Source organism: Candoia aspera, chromosome 1 (assembly GCF_035149785.1).
Source record: "Candoia aspera isolate rCanAsp1 chromosome 1, rCanAsp1.hap2, whole genome shotgun sequence".
Lineage (NCBI taxonomy): Eukaryota > Metazoa > Chordata > Lepidosauria > Squamata > Boidae > Candoia > Candoia aspera.
This window is the reverse complement of record NC_086153.1, coordinates 173,194,794-173,216,112: the sequence shown is the minus strand read 5'-3', so window position 1 is coordinate 173,216,112 and position 21,319 is coordinate 173,194,794. Positions and strand designations below refer to the sequence as shown.

The window sequence follows — 21,319 nt, the reverse complement described above, 5'->3', positions numbered from 1 at the left end:
AATAAGATGGCACCCACATATTTTTGGGTACAGCATGGTAGATCACTGTATTACTCTAAAGGCCTTAAGTAAACAGTACACCAATGGATTAAAAAAACATCCTTACATATTATTTATTGAACTCACCTCTACTTTTGATTCAATAGATATTCTGGGAGTTGAAGTCCACATATCTTAAAGTTACCAAGGTTGAGAAACACTGACATAGAGCAATGCTCTTCCTTTAAATACATAAGGCATTTTTTTCACCAGTTCCTTGGATGGAAAACATACATATCCACTGTCTTAGCAACAGATCAATGCACAGTGGAGATCATCTTGTACTTTTTCTACTCCAAAAGAGGGTAGTTAGTAGTACCTGCACTCAAAATATTTTGTGCTAAGCTGAAATGGACTGGAATGGGCCACTTCACATCAAATGACCACCAGATCTACTGCTGTGGACAAGAGGACCACAGACAAAATGGAGTAGCCTTCATAATTAATAGTAAAGTGGCTAAAGCAGTGCTTGGATACAATCCAAAAAACGATAGAATGATCTCAATTCGAATTCAGGGCAAGCAATGACAAATCTCGATAAAATAGTTAAGAGCAGAGACCTCACACTGACAACAAAGGTCCGCATAGTTAAAGCAATGGTGTTCCCCGTAGTAACATATGGCTGCGAAAGCTGGACCATAAGGAAGGCTGAGAGAAGGAAGATCGATGCTTTTGAACTGTGTTGTGGGAGGAAAATTCTGAGAGTGCCTTGGACTGCAAGAAGATCAAACCAGTCCATCCTCCAGGAAATAAAGCCAGACTGCTCACTTGAGGGAATATTAAAGGCAAAACTGAAATACTTTGGCCACATAATGAGAAGACAGGACACCCTGGAGAAGATGCTGATGCTAGGGAAAGTGGAAGGCAAAAGGAAGAGGGGCCGACCAAGGGCAAGATGGATAGATGATATTCTAGAGGTGACGGACTCGTCCCTGGGGGTGTTGACAACTGACAGGAAGCTCTGGCATGGGCTGGTCCATGAAGTCACGAAGAGTCGGAAGTGACTAAATGAATAAACAACAACAAAAAGCTGATAGCTCAGATGTTATATGGGGCTGAGATTTAGGAGTGCGATGAGATGACCATTGCCCAGTTGGCAGTAGTCCAGACAAGTTTCCTAAAGAAGAGTCTGGGCCTCCCTCAGGGCACTCCAGCTGCCTATCAGTTGGAAGTGGGGTTTCCCTCAATCACCGAATTCACCTTGCACTGGTGAGGTGCTGGAACTTAGAAATTGGAAAATCTCCTTGTGTATTTCCAACTGTTAGTAGTCAGGATGCTACCTTTGCAATGCTTTATTTTAAACTCAGAAAGAAATGATCACATCTTAACGTGACTCCTTGCATGCCTTTTCTTTGTTGATATTTTTTCCCCATCCTCTTTCTCTAATTATTACTAATTTTCTTTTCTTTTTTTATAATTCTATATAGCATAATGGCCTGTGGTCACAACAGTAAACTTACTGATTGATTGATTGAGATAACATTTTCCTATAGGGCAGTTCTATGTGTGCAAATTCCATACTATGACCAGGGAGCAGGGACTCGTACTGTTGTTAGCACGTATTTACTTTTACCTTGTATTTTGAAGTGTCCCAGTTATGAACTAGCCGTGCAGGAATTAGAAAGGTGTCATCAACGTGACAGATGCTGCAGTAATACCATCCACTGTAGTTGCATACCTTTGCTTTTCCACTGCTTAAGCCAACAGAACGCTGACAACCTTCAAATAGGGGGAAAAAAGACTGATGTAAAAAGATTTTTAGTTACACTGAAAAATATCCCCATTGCTTATGATGTAATTAGTGTAACTCATCAACAGAATTTCATGGAGTTTCAGATACCATCTGCTTCCACTCGTAATCTTCCTGAGTTTTCGAATTGCTTCTCCCATCTTTTTGCCTTTCCACACACATGAACAATGAGAATAATTGTCCAGTGTGTTTTAATTGGTACTGCTAGGAGCCATCCACCTGACAGTACCCTATCAAATATATCTAAATACTTTTTTCTTTAGTTTTGCAGAAGACTCCATGACAGGCGGATGACTCAAGAGATTCCAAAAGGAAAGGCAGGGAACACTTCTCTCAGAAACCGTTTTCATATGTGACAACTAGAAATTCTGATGACTGAACTGATTCTTAGAATCAAAGCAGATCACAAAAATCTCTTCACCAGGCCCAGCAGTATTATAAATTGGACTGAATATTTTTCAGGCCCAGGAGCTGTACTGTCAAACAGACCAGGTTTTTAGCATTCTACTATTCATTTTTTTAAAAAATGCTATTGCTCATGAGATTAATGCTGTTTTAGTTTCATGTTTTTAATGTTTTTCTCTTCTTTAAGTTTTATTTAGTACAGCAAACTTTAAAGATAGGTGTCCCTCAGCTATTATACCCACCAGCAAACTGATCCCTCAGCTATCTATATATTTAGTATTTCTAATTATTTTTGGAAATCAGTGCATCTGTTCTTTTACCTAATAGAATCAAGTATTACAACGTCTTAACATGGTTTTTAATTTTATGTGGCTAAGTTCTTCTTCCCAACACATGGAAAGAAGATAATTCTTCCATATAATTCTTCTATAATAGACAGTTTCCAGGACAGAAATGATTCTGTATCCCTTTCCTTCAGAGCATGGATATGTAATGTTTTTTGGCCTTTCAGATGTTGTTAAGTTACCTTTCTCAGATTCCTCACTACTGGCCATGTTGGCTAAAGCTGTTGAGAGAAGATGTAGGAAGGGATTAGGGAAGATTATAGATCTGTTGAACTTCTGCCTCACCATTTTTTTACAGTAGAATGCATGTTGGCAGGACCTCTTTCTTTCAGAAATGTACCAGGTATAAATTCATCAAGGGCATCTCTATCAAGCAGCTGGGGAAGCTAAATGTTTATTAAGATGTATACCTGTCCAGCTCAAAGCTGTTCTGAAGGACTAAGACAAAATGTAGGTATGTGGATCCTGACATAAAACTATCACAGCAGAACAAAGTCTTTATAGCTAATTAACATTATAATTAACCAGAGGTTTGAATTATCTTATAGTATCATCTTAAAAGCACTTTTTGATATTGAATATATATAGTCTATATTCTTATTTTCTGACATCTTCCAAGGAAGCAAATTTTGCTCACCCTGTTTTCATACAATACTTCTGTAAGTTTCCCACTTGATTTATACTTATACTCAATTTCCTTGACAACACATTTTTACCTGGGTCATATATCATAACACGCACAATAGCCTGTGTTGCTTAGAGTGTTCAAAATATCAAATTTAATACTGAAATGTTAAAAAAAACCAGTTCATGTTATAAGGCCACTGTAGTGTTACATTTTCTATGTTAAATTGTACTTTCACCCTTGTACTTTCTTTCAGTTGCGTGGGTTTTTTTTAACAAGGCCTGTTATTTCTACAATCCTTTTACTTCTAATTATGAATACAGTTGATTCCTTTGATGTTATGAAGCTCAAAGTAATGCATGGTGACAAAATGCATGTCAGCGACAGACAGCAATTAAGCTATTTTCTTCAAATAAGGAAAGAAATAAGGAAGCAGTGATATAGTAGAAAGCTGTGTATTTTGTTACACAGGAAGTTTGGGCTTCAAGGCTTATAAATGCAGTTTGATTGTTAAGGTTTCTTAAAGCAAACATTCCATTATATTTAAAGAAATAAAATGGCATTTTCTATATTACATCTTCCTCTTGTTAAATTTGACATTACAGATTTTTAGAGCTGTAGGTTGCTCATTTGAAAAGAGCAAAGGGGCTTTTGTTGCAGCAGCACTTTATCAAAACAATTATAGATATTCTACTAGTATTAAACCATCATAGGAATCCTAACATTTGGATCATTCTTGAAACATGGAGATATATTTTTGTGCTTGGAAATATAATTGTTTTATTTTCAATGTTTATTAAAGGGATTCAAAATGTTTTAAAATATAGCCTACACAGAGATATCACTGTCTAGTAATGAGAACAAAAAATGTTAATGGAGTGGGATGCAACAAGATTTATGTAGATTTGAAAGATGTGTTTCTTACCCCCTCCCTCAAAGCACTAAATTTTAAGAACATTTATTGGAACTATTTTGGGTTTTCTTAAAAGAATCAGAAATCGATGCTTTCAAGTAATAATCATATTTAGTTTAAAATATGGTTCTGGCTCTTATTAATTTATACCCTTGATAATAAAGATGACAAAAAGCATATACTTTTGAGACAAATGTAAGGAATATCACAGTTACTGTCACCCCACTAAAAAATTGCATAAGCAATTTAAAAATATATAGATATATCATTGCCTAATGTTTTATTTGATTTTAAAAGTTCTCTCATTAATTAGGCAGCAATTTTTTCTCATTTCTAAAAAATATTGAATGTATTTAGCATACTTTTATAAAAGATTTCAGTATGGGGGGGTAAGAAGAAAAAATAAGAAAATCATTAAAAAGAAAACACAAAAATTAAATACTATAATAAAAATATTTTTTAAAAAAAATTCACACAGGATTAAACTGGCAGAACTTACAAATTCCATGGAAAGCAGATACTGCTTTTGAGGGAGCATCTTATGTCTAGGAGATAGGATGATCCAAAGTGACATCATTAAAAACAGAAAAATATTTTTAGAATTCCTTATTGATTTGCAACATGAGCAGATTTTATAACCATTTGATTAAATGTGCACTCCTGTGCAGGTTATTCAGAGGGTCCACCGAGTTCATTGGCATTTCCTCCCACATGAAGTGGATTTAAGCTTGCCATAAAAATCCATACAATTTTTCATGTCAGGTTTCTTTAATCAGGTAGCAGTTCCAGCAAAAACAAAAACAAGATAAATACGATGTGCTAGTCAGATAAGGCATGTAGCAATGCACGTCTGCAAGCAGTCCTTCTCTTTTAAAAGTATGTGTGTCCATGACCCACGTGCCATCTTGCTAGGCCATGAATTCGTGAGGATGAATTATTGGCAGCCTGAAGGCTCTCGCGTGACATCATGAGGGAGTTTAGGGAGTACGTCTGATGGTGCTGCCTTCTCCTGCACAAGGACTGCAGTTCAGATGGCTCAGAGCTATCTGTTTTCACAGTCTTCTGGAGGTCAGAGAATACCACTCAGAGCACTACTGAGAAGATGGCAGCACAGGGGAGGCGAGCCAGTGCCGGGCAGTGAATGATGCTGCCTCCGCTTTCTAATTGAAAAAGGTGGAAGGCGGAAAGGAAGGTCAGATAATTTTACTTTCCAGCACTGATGAATAGGGCAATCATATTCAGGTCATTCTCTTATCTAAAAGCAGGACTAGAAAGCTTTTTCAAAAATTGGATATGAAAGTAGGCATGTTGCCCAACTAAGCTCTGAGGAGAGGAAAAATAAAGCTCCATTGCAAAGTTCTGTATAGCTGCTGTGAATGTATGCCAACAACTGACTACTGCACATGATGTCCTCATACCTGATTCACCTATCTTATGGCTATGTGTTTGTTTTCTCTTCTCTTTTTGCTGTATTTAGCTTATATATGTTCTGTTTTACCTGGTCACTGACTGAAATAAATATTATCATATTACATCAAGGTCTGCTGCTGCATTGCTTTCACACCATGCTCTGCAACAATTGCTGACAAAGCTCTTCCAATAAGCAAGTGCTAGAGGCAATGTAGCCTCTAGCACTTGTTTATTGCTGCCCAAATTGCACTTTGCATTTAAAAAGGCAAACAAACCAAAAATCTGTTCTTTGTATGTTTATTAACCTTAAAATCCAAGTCAATAAAACCTGAGCAAAACACTACTCCAGTTATCTCACAAAGGTGAATTTGTGGCAGGAGAAACCTTCACCTTTGAAATTGGCTAACTTTTTATTGCTTAGATTTCACAAGTCCATTACAAAGCCACGAAGCACAACTCTACACACAAAAGCACACGCACATACAGCTTACCCTGAATGCTACTGGGACTAAAGGTAATATAAGGTGAAGAAGGGTATCTTTTAAAGCTCACAGTTCTGTTCTGATAGGAGAGAGAGAATAAAAATAAGAAAGCAAATGGGCTTTCCCACCAGCAGATGTGCTTGACGTGGAGGAAATATGCTCAGATGGCAAAAGTGGGGCGGACTGTAATCAGCTGCTCAGATAGTAGGGGGACACAGCTGTTGTTTTTTTTTAAAGCAGCTCCTGATCAACCCAGGGAGATATTTTTCTCTTCCCTTTTTGTAGCATAGAATTCATAGCAGTTGCCCAATGAAATGTTCAAGCCGTAGAATCAGTACTCTATACCAAAAGAAATTACTTCACACAATACCCAGTTCATTTGCTGTATCTGCTGAATTGTACAAGATCCAGTGGCTTTGAAAAGGGAAGTGCCAAGTTCATAAAGGAGGAACTTATCATCCCTACAACCTTTTCCTGCTAAATGGAACCTTCCCATTCAAAGCAGCAACTGAGGGGAAGGTTGCTGCCTTCAAGTCTGGCTGGGGGGCTTTTTGAAAGCCTCTGGTGAGCCACTGCTGGCTGGCTGGCTGGGGGTGGAGGTGTGGGTGCTAAATAGACTCTTCATCTGACCTAGCAAGCCAGGAAAAGAAAAATCCAAGTTCATCTTCCCTTTCTTTTGCCATGCAATCAGGACCTCTCCTTGCCTATAATGATGAACAACTTACCCTGTCCCACTGTTCCTGAAGGCAAAATTAATATGCCCATTAAATTCCCATATTTTATACATTTCCAGAGACATGGAAATAATAATGATGATGATGATGATAATCGATTTACTCATGACATTAGATTATGAGATGTGAAACAGCTTTCCATCAATATGTTTCAGTGCATATCTGAAATAGGCGATGGAAACTCAAGCGCTATCAGTCAAAAGAAATCAAGCATATGAAGTTAACACGTGCACAGTGTCATGAGTGCCGTTGAGCTGAAGACATCAGCGCAATGGCACACATGACAATAACAAGGAAACAGGGGAAGGGGCTCAAGATAAGTAGCCATCAACTCACAAAGACTGAAGGACAAGAAACAATGGCTAAACGGATCGCGAGGCACACCCAAGCTGTTAAGCGCTAACGCAACGGAGATCGCCCAGCTGACAGCAATCACCGGAGGAATAGAGAAACCGATGATGGGCGATCCCGGAACGCCAGCGGGGCCTCGCAACCCCTCACCTACCGGCAGGACAACGTGTTGGACAAAGGGGGGTGATGTAACCGCGAGTGAGGGGGCGCTGACCGGCACGGGGTATTTAAACCCCGCACCGGCGCGCTCCTGTCACTCTCAGCTTTTTTCCTATACTGTACCTACACTGCGAATAAATCAGAGCCTGTTCCACAGAATCAGCGTCTGAGAATTATTCGGAGGTAGGCAGCGCATGACATAAAGCTGAGAGTCATAAACTCAGCCTCGCCGAGCCCCACCGGACGACAACGAGCCGCAGGAGGAGTAGACGGCGAGAAGACCAGGAAGATGAGGCCGGCGCGACGCGGACAAGGAGGGCGGGCCGCACGGCAAGAAGCAGAGGAGGACCGACCGAGGCCAGAGGCACCGCGGACTCCCGGAGCCATGGACGCCCACCCGACCCAACCCGAGCCTCAGCTCCAACCCCAAGGGGAGATGGCGACGGAGGCAACCCGACCACAGGAGGGAGCAACATACCTCCCGAAACCAGCGGAGAACCCCGCGCCCCACATCGCACCCCAGCAACGGGCGTGGAGCGACAGCCCAACGGCGGTAAGCACGGAGGAGGACGATGGAGCAACCCAGCAGACGGCGGAGGAAGCGGACCAACGGCCGGGAGAGACTGAACCCCACCGGCAACCCACCCCCGCCGACACACCGACGGAACTGGCCCCAGCGGCGGCGCGGATCGTGGACGAGGACGCACGAGCTAGACTCGCGGCCATGGAGACCCAACTGAAGGAACTCCGGACCATGCTTCAGTCGCTCATGCCCCCCGCGCCGCCCAACGACGTCCCAGCACAGGTCCACACCCCGAGCGAAGCGCCGAATCCCCACGGGCCAAATGAAGGTCAACAGACGGCCCAGGCGGACGACACCACAGGCCGGGAAGCGAGAGGAGGGGCCGCACAAAACGCCCGGGCCCCAAAGGACTTCCCCATCTTCTTTGATGGGAACCCCGCGAAACTGTCGTTCTTTCTCACGAACGCCAGGGAGTTCATGGGGAGGCACGGACACTCCTACGACTCCGAAGCGGACAAGATCGCTGCCGTGGCGATCAAATTACAAGACCGGGCGGCGGACTGGTACGTCCAACTGTACGAGTCCAGCTCCCCCGCCCTCGCCAACTTCCCCGCCTTCATCAATGAGATGAAAAACTACTTCGAAGACCCACTAGCCAAAGTGAGGGCGAAAAGCGCACTCCAAAGACTTAAACAGGGCACACGCACTGTCCCAGACTACGCCCTCGAGTTCAAAGCCCTCGCGGGGAAGGTCAACGACTGGTCCGAGACCACCCTGCTGGAAATGTTCAAAAGGGGGCTCAACCGCGACGTACTTCAATGGGCCCTCTACCGCGACGACCCAGAAACTCTACACGGGTGGATCCACCTCGCGGGGAAAGCCGAACACGCGCACCGCACCTTCCTCATGACAACTACGGAAGACACGAACTACACCTGCAAAAAGGTACCCACATCACACGTGGGGACGGCCGGCCCCACATACCCAAAGAAGAAATTTAATCGGGAGCCCTGCGGGAAGTGTGGAAAACTAGGGCACAAGACGGCGGATTGCTTCGCCAACCGACTGCCGACCAGTGCGCCTAAACCCACCCCGAAAACTAGCCCCAAACCACCTAACCCGGTGCTGCCCCCTCACCGCCGAATGACCGGAGCCACAGCGACACCTGAGGAAGGCTGGGACGCCTACTGGGGGGAAGAGGACAACGTAGACCCAGACCAGCCGGCGGGAAAAGCTCCCCGCCTGCCCTGAAACGCGTTGCGAGGCAGGCGGTGGGACAGCAGCGTGGACCACCTCGACGGAACGGCGAAAGCTCCGTGATAATGGCGGCAATTAAACTCTCTGCCGGCAACGGAGCCACCACGGCCGCGGCACTAGTGGACTCGGGGTGCTCAAAAAACCTCATCCACCCCGACTTAGTCGCCAAACTCGACCTCCGCTGCTTCCCCCTCCCCACGCCGTTGGCATTCCACCACCTGGACGGCTCTACAGCGGGAGGGAAACCAGCTACGATGCAAACCGAGCCGGTCACCCTGCAAATGGGCACTCACACCGAACGCACATCGTTTGTCGTCACCCACATCGGACGGCCCATTGCAGTCCTGGGAATGCCGTGGCTCGCGACAAACAACCCGTGCATCAACTGGGAGACCCGCACCTTCACATTTGGCGACGGCGAGTATCGGGCACCAGTTCCAGCGGGCGGAACCAACCCCACTGTGGGACGAGCAGAGGCGACTACACAGGACAACGCCGCTACCACAGCAGACCTACCGGAACAATACGCCGACTTCTCCGAGGTCTTCGGAGAGGCGGAAGCTGACCAACTACCCCCCCACCGCAAGACGGATTGCCAGATCGACCTGCTGCCCGACGTCCCCTTACCTAGACCGAAGATCTACTCGATGACCCCGAAGGAGATGGCAACCCTCCGGGAGTTCATCGATAAAAACCTAGAGAGGGGATTCATAGAGCCAGCATGCTCACCGGTCGGAGCCCCCGTCTTATTCCGGGAGAAGAAAGACGGCACCCTACGGCTCTGCACCGACTACCGGGGCCTAAACGCGGCTTCCCTGTCCAACAAATACCCCTTACCCCTGGTGAAAGACATGCTCGCCCACCTGTCCACGGGCAAAGTCTTTTCCAAATTGGACCTTCGCGAGGCGTACTATCGCATCCGAATCAGGGAGGGGGACGAATGGAAGACTGCGTTCAACTGCCCCCTAGGCGCCTTCCAGTATAAAGTGCTGCCGTTCGGACTCGCGGGGGCCCCCGGGGTGTTTATGCAGCTCATCAATGAGGTACTGCATGAACACCTGTTCAAAGGGGTCCTTGTCTACATAGACGACGTCCTTATCTACACTAAAACGCACAAGGAACATGTGACCCTAGTCAGGCAAGTCCTCGACAAGCTCAGAAGGGCGCAGCTCTATGCCAAGCCTACAAAGTGCGAATTTCATAAAGCGCGCCTAGACTACCTGGGGTACCGAATCTCCGGAGACGGCATAGAGATGGACCCCGCAAAAGTCGAGGCGGTGCTGAACTGGGAACGCCCCCGCAACAGACGCCAACTCCAGAGCTTCCTCGGCTTCGCGAATTTTTACAGGTCATTCGCCCGGGGGTTCGCAGAGATAGCCCTCCCCCTAACGGACCTCCTCAAAACCAAAGGGGTGGGGGACACCCGACGCGCCAAGAACCCGGGCACAGTATTGAATTGGACTCCCGCGTGCCAGACCGCATTCAACAAACTGAAAGCGCTGTTCACCACGGAGCCAATCCTCGCGCACCCGGACCCAGAACGGCCGTTCGTGGTCCAAGCCGACGCCTCAGACTTCTCCCTGGGGGCCATCCTACTCCAAAAGGACCCCACGGGACTCCTGAAACCATGCGCCTACCTGTCGAGGAAATTTTCCGAGACATAAAGGCGATGGCACGTCTGGGAGAAAGAAGCCTTCGCGGTAAAATCGGCACTAGAAACATGGCGACACCTACTCAAGGGAGCCACCCAACCATTCGAGGTCTGGACCGACCACCGGAACCTCGAGGCCCTCCGAACGCCCAGGCGCCTTAGCCCAAAACAGGTCCGATGGGCCCAATTCTTCAGCCGCTTCAACTTCCAGCTGAAGTTCATGCTGGGCAAAAAGAACTTCCTGGCCGACGCCCTCTCCCTACTGCCCCAAGACGAAGAGCCCGCCCCAGATACCATTGGGACGGTCCTATCCGCCTCGCAACTGGGGATGGCCGTGACCACCCGAAGCGGCGCTCGGAGGCAGCCCGACGCTACGGCGCAACCGACGGCGGGACAACCTGTGACCGGACGAAGCCAACCGCAACTACCAGGGGGAATACGCACGGACCTCGCCGCCGCCCTCAAAACCAACCCCTGGTTCCTGGCAAACCCCGACAAGGTAACGATGGCACAGAACCTGGCATGGGGGGAAGGCAGAATCTATGTCCCGGACTCGCAACGCCAAGCGATCTTGCATAGGTCACACGACACCAAGCAAGCGGGACACTTTGGGTTCCTCAAGACCCTACACCTAACAAGGCGTCAATTCTGGTGGCCCGCGCTAAGACGAGACGTGAAAGCATACGTAGCGTCCTGCCCAACGTGCGCTAGGGCCAAACGGGCACCAGGCAAACCCGCGGGGCTATTACAACAGGTGGCGGAACCCTCCCGCCCATGGGAGGAAATCTCTATGGATTTTATAGTGGACCTCCCACCCAGCCAGAAGAAAACGGCCATTTGGGTGGTGAAGGATTACTTCTCAAAACAGGCCCACTTCATCCCCTGCACGTCGGTCCCGTCCGCACAACAACTAGCCAAACTCTTCCTCATCCACGTGTACAGGTTACACGGATGTCCCGCACGTGTGGTGACCGACAGGGGCACACAGTTCACCTCTAAATTCTGGCGGGCCTTCCTAAAGCTGACGGGGACCCAACAGACCCTATCCACCGCCTGGCACCCCCAGACGGACGGAGCCACAGAGGTCCTCAATGCCACCCTAGAGCAATTCATACGCTCATATACTAACTATCATCAAGACGACTGGGCTGAACTGCTCCCGTTCGCCGAAGTCGCATACAACAACGCCATCCACACGAGCACGGGGAAAACTCCGTTCGAGGTAGTCTCGGGACGCGACTTCGTCCCCATACCGGAGCTACCACAACCCCCGGAACCACAGGTGGACGCTAGCGACTGGGGACGGAAGATTGCGGAATCATGGCCAATAATCACGGCAGCGCTGAAGGATGCACAGGCGGCCTACAAAGAGCAGGCCGACAAGCACCGGCGCCAACAACCGACGTTCCAGGCGGGGGATATGGTCTACCTATCCACCAAATTCCTAAAGTCACCCCAACCCTCATTCACTGTGAACTGCATAAATCAATCACCAAATCAAAGATGCGCAACCTCCAGAGGCATTTCATGTGTCGAAAGGGGTAGAACCCATTCTGGGAGGGGTTTTCACGAGTTTCAATGGGTGAAATGACTCCTTAAGCATCTACAAGGTTTCAGTCACTCATTTTGCCCATACTAACACTGAGAAAATGCAAAAAAACAAAAACAAAAAAAAAACCAGAGAGAAAGAGAGAGAGGAGGGTCTCCTCAAATCTTCACCCATTCTAGACAGGACTCCAAGGGCCACATAGACATGCAGATAAGCCATATGTGGCCCTTGGGTCACACGTCTTAGACCCCTACACAATATTGTCTTACTCTCATTTCTCCCACATATAAACATATAGAAACACAAAATACTCCAAATGGAGCCTTTTTGATTACTGACATAATGCAATTTGCATGGGCTGGGTCCCCGTAACAGGCATTTAACACTAGATTGTCCCTGCCAATCCCCCTTTTACTGAGTCATTACAGCCATTTATTTTTCTCTCTGAGGCTTTCCAACTGCCATGTATGCATGGGAACAGGTAGTTTACAAGATACTAAGTGTGGCATTTAGCATCCAAACTTTTAACTAATAAGCACACACATATACAAATAGTACAAGAATTACCTAACAATTACTTTCATAGGATAAAGCTGCAACAAGCAAAACTAACAAGCAGGATGGAAAACAGGTTTCCTTTATATGTTTATACAAGCACAAAGTACAATGGGTCCCAAGCCTATGCTAAGGATATATTCCTTTTCCAATGCAATCCCTTACATGTTTACCTAAGTTTAAGTCCCCTGAACTCATCAGATTTTACTGTATTTCTGAGAGGACACACATACACACTGTTCAGCTGCACTCTTATGCAGACAGATCAAAGAGTAAAATCCATGGGCCACAAATCCTTGAAGCATCATCATCATCATCATCATCATCATCATCACAATTCTACGTTTGCTATACCGCTCAAAGTAGCTTTGGACCTCTACCAGAATTGTTTGCCTACATTTCCTAACAGGAAGGAAATATTTTGAAAACTGAAAAGAAAACATTTTACAACTTAGTTATAGGATTGCCTGAAGGCAAAATAGCAGTACCTGCCCATGTTACTTAACTGGTATAAAAATTTGAAACTGAAATAAATTTGTTGTTGTTTATTCATTTAGTTGCTTCCGACTCTTCGTGACTTCATGGACCAGCCCACGCCAGAGCTTCCTGTCGGTCGTCAACACCTCCAGCTCCCCCAGGGATGAGTCCGTCATCTCTAGAATATCATCCATCCACCTTGCCCTTGGTCGGCCCCTCTTCCTGTTGCCTTCCACTCTCCCTAGCATCAGCATCTTCTCCAGGGTGTCCTGTCTTCTCATTATGTGGCCAAAGTATTTCAGCTTTGCCTTTAATGTCATTCCCTCAAGTGAGCAGTCTGGCTTTATTTCCTGGAGGATGGACTGGTTTGGTCTTCTTGCAGTCCAAGGTACTCTCAGAATTTTCCTCCAACACCACAGTTCAAAAGCATCGATCTTCCTTCTCTCAGCCTTCCTTATGGTCCAGCTCTCGCAGCCATATGTTACTACGGGGAACACCATTGCTTTAACTATGCGGACCTTTGTTGTCAGTGTGAGGTCTCTGCTCTTAACTATTTTATCGAGATTGGTCATTGCTCTTCTCCCAAGGATTAAGCGTCTTCTGATTTCCTGACTGCAGTCAGCATCTGCAGTAATCTTTGCACCTAGGAATACAAAGTCTTTCACTGCTTCTACATTTTCTCCCTCTATTTGCCAGTTATCAATCAAGCTGGTTGCCATAATCTTGGTTTTTTTCAGGTTTAGCTGCAAGCCAGCTTTTGCACTTTCTTCTTTCACCTTCATCATAAGGCTCCTCAGTTCCTCGTCGCTTTCAGCCATCAAAGTGGTATCATCTGCATATCTGAGATTGTTAATGTTCCTTCCAGCGACTTTAACTCCAGGCTTGGATTCCTCAAGCCCAGCATGTCGCATGATGTGTTCTGCGTACGAGTTGAATAGGTAGGGTGAGAGTATACAGCCCTGCCGTACTCCTTTCCCAATCTTAAACCAGTCCGTTGTTCCGTGGTCTGTTCTTACTGTTGCTACTTGGTCGTTATACAGATTCTTCAGGAGGCAGACTTGGCATCCCCATACCACTAAGAACTTGCCACAATTTGTTCTGGTCCACACAGTCAAAGGCTTTAGAATAGTCAATAAAACAGAAATAGATGTTTTACTGAAACTCCCTAGCTTTTTACATTATCCAGAGGATATTGGCAATTTGGTCCCTAGTTCCTCTGCCTTTTCTAAACCCAGCTTGTACACCTGGCAATTCTCGCTCCATGAATTGCTGAAGTCTACCTTGCAGGATCTTGAGCATTACCTTACTGGCATGTGAGATGAGTGCCACTGTTCGATAGTTTGAACATTCTTTAGTGTTTCCCTTTTTTGGTATGGGGATATAAGTTGATTTTTTCCATTCTTGTGTTTTCCAAATTTGCTGGCATATAGCATGCATTACCTTGACAGCATCATCTTGCAACATTTTGAACAGTTCAGCCATCGTCTCCTGCTGCCTTGTTATTAGCAATGCTTCTTAAGGCCCACTCAACCTCACTCTTCAGGATGTCTGGCTCTAGCTCACTGACCACACCGTCAAAGCTATCCCCGATATTGTTATCCTTCCTATACAGGTCTTCTGTATATTTTTGCCACCTTTTCTTGATCTTTTCTTCTTCTGTTAGGTCCTTGCCATCTTTGTTTTTGATCATACCCATTTTTGCCTGGAATTTACCTCCAATGTTTCTAATTTTCTGGAAGAGGTCTCTTGTCCTTCCTATTCTATTGTCTTCTTCCACTTCCACGCATTGCTTGTTTAAAAATAATTCCTTATCTCTTCTGGCTAACCTCTGGAATTTTGCATTTAATTGGGCATATCTTCCCCTATCACTGTTGCCTTTTGCTTTCCTTCTTTCCTGGGCTACTTCTAGTGTCTCAGAAGACAGCCATTTTGCCTTCTTGGTTTTCTCTTTCTTTGGGATGTATTTTGTTGCCGCCTCCTGAACAATGTTGCGAACGTCTGTCCAGAGTTCTTCCGGGACCCTATCTACTAAGTCCAGTCCCTTAAATCGATTCTTCACCTCCACTGCATATTCCTTAGGAATATTAGTGAGCTCATATCTAGCTGATCTGTGGGTCTTCTCTAATCTCTTTAGTCTGATCCTAAATTGTGCAAGAAGAAGTTCGTGATCTGAACTACAGTCAGCTCCAGGTCTTGTTTTTACCGACTGTATCGATGTCCACCACCTTTGGCTGCAAAGGATGTAGTCAATCTGATTTCAGTGTTGTCCATCTGGGGAAGTCCACATATAAAGCCGTCTCTTAGGTTGTTGGAAGAGAGTGCTTGTTATGCAGAGTGAGCTGTCTTGGCAAAATTCTATCAGCCTATGTCCTCCTTCGTTTTGTTCTCCCAGGCCATGCTTACCTGTAATTCCAGGTGTCATTTGACTGCCCACCTTAGCATTCCAGTCTCCCGTGATGAAAATGACGTCTCTTTTAGGCGTGTTGTCCAGTAGGTGCTGCAGTAGGTGAAGCTCTACTTCAGCTTCTTCAGCATCCGTGGTTGGGGTGTATATTTGGATCACTGTGATGTTAGATGGCTTGCCCTGAATTCGAATTGAGATCATTCTGTCGTTTTTTGGATTGTATCCAAGCACTGCTTTAGCCACTTGACTATTAATTATGAAGGCTACTCCATTTCTTCTGTGGTCCTCTTGTCCACAGTAGTAGATCTGGTGGTCAACTGATGTGAAGTGGCCCATTCCAGTCCATTTCAGTTCACTGACGTCCAAAATGTCTATCTGTAATCTTGACATCTCACCAATAACCACATCCAATTTGCCCTGGCTCATAGATCTTACATTCCAGGTTCCAATGGTGTGTTGATCCTTAGAACATCGGATTCGCCGTTCACCACCAGCACCGTCGGCCACTAGCCGTCCTTTCGGCTTTGAGCTAGCTGCGTCATCACGTCTGGGGCTAGTTGAACTCATCCTCTGCTCCTCCCCAGTAGCATTTTGACCATCTTCCGACCTCGGGGTCTCATCTTCCGATGGTATACCGACATATCTCTGGTTCTAGTGATCCATTTAGTTTTCACGGCAAGAATACTGGGGTGGGTTGCCATTACCTTCCCCAGGGATCGCATTTAGTCTGACCTCTCTGTCATGACCTTCCCGACTTGGGTGGCCCTTCACAGTTTAGCTCATGGCATCATTGAGGTTCTCAAGCTCCAGCACCATGACAAGGTAACGATCCTTTGCTGAAGTGAAATAAATTAAAGACATTGAAATTGCCTAACTAGGAAGGACACCCCATGTAATCTATATAACCCTGACAGTAATAACCATATGGGACAGAACTTTGAAGTTTTAAGTAATCTGAAGCTGACTTTCATGCAGATTGAAAAATACCACGGCAACAGAAGATACAGTTCTTTGGGGTGGGGGGGAATAAGTAGCTACAAACTCCAGTGCACTCCTATATTAAGCAAGCCATGCTGACTTAATTTTATATAGATGTGTACAGAACTGTAGCCTTAGGAAAGCCTCTTTATTCCTGGGGCTATGGAAGGTATCAGTTCCTGAGGCAAAACCTTTTAGGAGTAGGCATTCACCAGTCCATTTTTTAAAATGCTCTTCTGACCTTGATATACCTGGTTAGCAAATGCTAGCTAGTGTCTAAGACAAACTTGTCTTAAGTGACATTCTTCTTCATTCACTTCTGAAAGTCAGCTGTTTGTCTGGAAGTTTTTGCTGAAAATGCTTTCAAAGCAAAGGATAGGAAGGCAAAAACTGCAGAGAGCAATTCAAACAAAACCAATCCCTATTACCACCCCCAAAGCTGGATTCAAGGAAAACCAAACCAAACCAAAACAAGAAATGGGGAAGGGAAAAACCTTGTCCCCATCAAATCTGTCCAACAAACTTCTCTATCAGTGGTTCATTGTCAATCAATTAGCCCAGGCTGTGGGGGTCTACAGCATGGGGGAACTGGAGGGACAGTGGGCCACTCTGTTGTATTACTATTTAATCACTTTTACTAAATAAATAAAGCAGCCCTAAGGTGCTGTCATGTCAAGGGAATTCACAACAAAACAAAACCAAAAAAGGAAAAAAAAACACCCTCATTTTTCTATTCACCATTACTTTTCTCCTCCCCTGAGGAACAAGAGAGGGTTATTACTGTAGCCTTAAGTCTCATCTTTGTGCAGCTAGTCTTTGATTCCTATTGGACCCTGCCACTTTCTGGCACTAATTTGTCAGGCTGAACAAAGAAGGGATTTGTACCTCCTGTAAGGTCTCAATTAGGAAAGGCTTCTGCTGTATTATGTGCCATTCAGACAGGACACAATGATGGTAATTACAGGAATTTGCACTAAACGGCTGAAGAATTTGCAGCAAAACTTTTTATCTTCACAAAGCTTACCCCACTTTTGCAGCTGTGGGGGTGGGGTGGGGTGGGATAGGGTAAGGGTAAGGGTATGGGGGGGGGGAGCCGGAATTAGTGTGCCTAATGCCTACAAGATGCGATTACCAGTAGCCATCCTGTTAGGTTAAACAGTCACCCTATGAAGACAAGACAGCCAACATCTTTCAAAATGGGAGAAGGCAAATGAAGAGATTCTGAAGCCACTTTGACACACAAAGCCAGATCTGTCCAGTCTCCTCTCCATTGGCTTTTTGTTTTTTTAGACTGAAAACAATTTTAATGTAGTGCTTAATAGTGACATTTTATTATTATATTTCACTCTTTCGGGGATTACACAGCTGTTTATATGAGGCCAAGGTGATGTTAGAATCCCCATCTTAGGCTCCTGGGTAGGTATGGAATTTTGAGAGCAAGTTATGTCTGCTTGGTGGGGGGGCAGTGTGCGTGTGTGGGTGTAGAGGACAACCAGTTGTTGTTGTTGTTTATTCGTTTAGTCGCTTCCGACTCTTTGTGACTTCATGGACCAGTCCACGCCAGAGCTTCCTGTTGGTCATCAACACCCCCAGCTCCCCCAGGGACGAGTCTGTCACATCTAGAATATCATCATCCACCTTGCCCTTGGTCGGCCCCTCTTCCTGTTGCCTTCCACTCTCCCTAGCATCAGCATCTTCTCCAGAGTGTCCTGTCTTCTCATTATGTGGCCAAAGTATTTCAGTTTTGCCTTTAATGTCATTCCCTCAAGTGAGCAGTCTGGCTTTATTTCCTGGAGGATGGACTGGTTTGATCTTCTTGCAGTCCAAGGCACTCTCAGAATTTTCCTCCAACACCACAGTTCAAAAGCATCGATCTTCACTCAGCCTTCCTTATGGTCCAGCTCTCGCAGCCATATGTTACTACAGGGAACACCATTGCTTTAACTATGCGGACCTTTGTTGTCAGTGTGAGGTCTCTGCTCTTAACTATTTTATCGAGATTGGTCATTGCTCTTCTCCCAAGGATTAAGCGTCTTCTGATTTCCTGACTGCAGTCAGCATCTGCAGTAATCTTTGCACCTAGGAATACAAAGTCTTTCACTGCTTCTACATTTTCTCCCTCTATTTGCCAGTTATCGATCAAGCTGGTTGCCATAATCTTGGTTTTTTTCAGGTTTAGCTGCAAGCCAGCTTTTGCACTTTCTTCTTTCACCTTCATCATAAGGCTCCTCAGTTCCTCGTCGCTTTCAGCCATCAAAGTGGTATCATCTGCATATCTGAGATTGTTAATGTTCCTTCCAGCGACTTTAACTCCAGGCTTGGATTCCTCAAGCCCAGCATGTCGCATGATGTGTTCTGCGTACGAGTTGAATAGGTAGGGTGAGAGTATACAGCCCTGCCGTACTCCTTTCCCAATCTTAAAACAGTCCGTTGTTCCGTGATCTGTTCTTACTGTTGCTACTTGGTCGTTATACAGATTCTTCAGGAGGCAGACAAGGTGACTTGGTATCCCCATACCGCTAAGAACTTGCCACAATTTGTTCTGGTCCACACAGTCAAAGGCTTTAGAATAGTCAATAAAACAGAAATAGATGTTTTTCTGAAACTCCCTGGCTTTTTCCATTATCCAGCGGATATTGGCAATTTGGTCCCTAGTTCCTCTGCCTTTTCTAAACCCAGCTTGTACACCTGGCAATTCTCGCTCCATGAATTGCTGAAGTCTACCTTGCAGGATCTTGAGCATTACCTTACTGGCATGTGAGATGAGTGCCACTGTTCGATAGTTTGAACATTCTTTAGTGTTTCCCTTTTTTGGTATGGGGATATAAGTTGATTTTTTCCAGTCTGATGGCCATTCTTGTGTTTTCCAAATTTGCTGGCATATAGCATGCATTACCTTGACAGCATCATCTTGCAACATTTTGAACAGTTCAGCTGGGATGCCGTCATCTCCTGCTGCCTTGTTATTAGCAATGCTTCTTAAGGCCCACTCAACCTCACTCTTCAGGATGTCTGGCTCTAGCTCACTGACCACACCGTCAAAGCTATCCCCGATATTGTTATCCTTCCCATATAGGTCTTCTGTATATTCTTGCCACCTTTTCTTGATCGCTTCATCTTCTGTTAGGTCCTTGCCATCTTTGTTTTTGATCATACCCATTTTGGCCTGGAATTTACCTCCAATGTTTCTAATTTTCTGGAAGAGGTCTCTTGTCCTTCCTATTCTATTGTCTTCTTCCACTTCCACGCATTGCTTGTTTAAAAATAATTCCTTATCTCTTCTGGCTAACCTCTGGAATTTTGCATTTAATTGGGCATATCTCCCCCTATCACTGTTGCCTTTTGCTTTCCTTCTTTCTTGGGCTACTTCTAGTGTCTCAGAAGACAGCCATTTTGCCTTCTTGGTTTTCTCTTTCTTTGGGATGTATTTTGTTGCCGCCTCCTGAACAATGTTGCGAACGTCTGTCTAGAGTTCTTCCAGGACCCTATCTACTAAGTCCAGTCCCTTAAATCGATTCTTCACCTCCACTGCATATTCCTTAGGGATATTAGTGAGCTCATATCTAGCTGATCTGTGGGTCTTTCCTAATCTCTTTAGTCTGATCCTAAATTGTGCAAGAAGAAGTTCATGATCGGAACTAGTCAGCTCCAGATCTTGTTTTTACCGACTGTATCGATGTCCACCACCTTTGGCTCCAAAGGATGTAGTCAATCTGATTTCGGCGTTGTCCATCTGGGGAAGTCCACGTATAAAGCCGTCTCTTAGGTTGTTGGAAGAGAGTGCTTGTTATGCAGAGTGAATTGTCTTGGCAAAATTCTATCAGCCTATGTCCTCCTTCGTTTTGTTCTCCCAGGCCATGCTTACCTGTAATTCCAGGTGTCATTTGACTGCCCACCTTAGCATTCCAGTCTCCCGTGATGAAAATGACGTCTCTTTTAGGCGTGTTGTCCAGTAGGTGCTGCAGATCCTCATAGAACTGCTCTACTTCAGCTTCTTCAGCATCTGTGGTTGGGCCGTATATTTGGATCACTGTGATGTTAGATGGCTTGCCCTGAATTCAAATTGAGATCATTCTGTCGTTTTTTGGATTGTATCCAAGCACTGCTTTAGCCACTTGACTATTAATTATGAAGGCTACTCCATTTCTTCTGTGGTCCTCTTGTCCACAGTAGTAGATCTGGTGGTCATTTGATGTGAAGTGGCCCATTCCAGTCCATTTCAGTTCACTGACGCCCAAAATGTCTTTCTGTAATCTTGACAGCTCACCAATAACCACATCCAATTTGCCCTGGCTCATAGATCTTACATTCCAGGTTCCAATGGTGTGTTGATCCTTAGAACATCGGATTCGCCGTTCACCACCAGCACCGTCGGCCGCTAGCCGCCCTTCGGCTTTGAGCTAGCTGCATCATCACGTCTGGGGCTAGTTGAACTCATCCTCTGTTCCTCCCCAGTAGCATTTTGACCATCTTCCGACCTGGGGGTCTCATCTTCCGATGGTATACTGACGTATCTCTGGTTCTAGTGATCCACTGAGTTTTCACGGCAAGAATACTGGGTTGGGTTGCCATTACCTTCCCCAGGGATCACATTTAGTCTGACCTCTCTGTCATGTCCTTCCCGTCTTGGGTGGCCCTTCACGGTTTAGCTCATGGCATCATTGAGGTGCTCAAGCTCCAGCACCACGACAAGGTAACAATCCTTTGCTGAAG

General features: G+C 45.6%; 1 protein-coding gene across 2 annotated transcripts in view; it reads right to left on the bottom strand.

The window, feature by feature from the left end:
* The window catches only part of PLEKHM3 (pleckstrin homology domain containing M3), a 94,943-nt gene that overhangs the window by 40,708 nt on the left and 32,916 nt on the right, over positions 1 to 21,319 (bottom strand). For both annotated transcript variants that reach the window (XM_063317934.1, XM_063317935.1), the window contains exon 4: positions 1,613 to 1,758. In XM_063317934.1, coding sequence (XP_063174004.1) covers positions 1,613 to 1,758 — 146 coding nt within the window. The remainder of the gene's footprint in view (positions 1 to 1,612; positions 1,759 to 21,319) is intronic.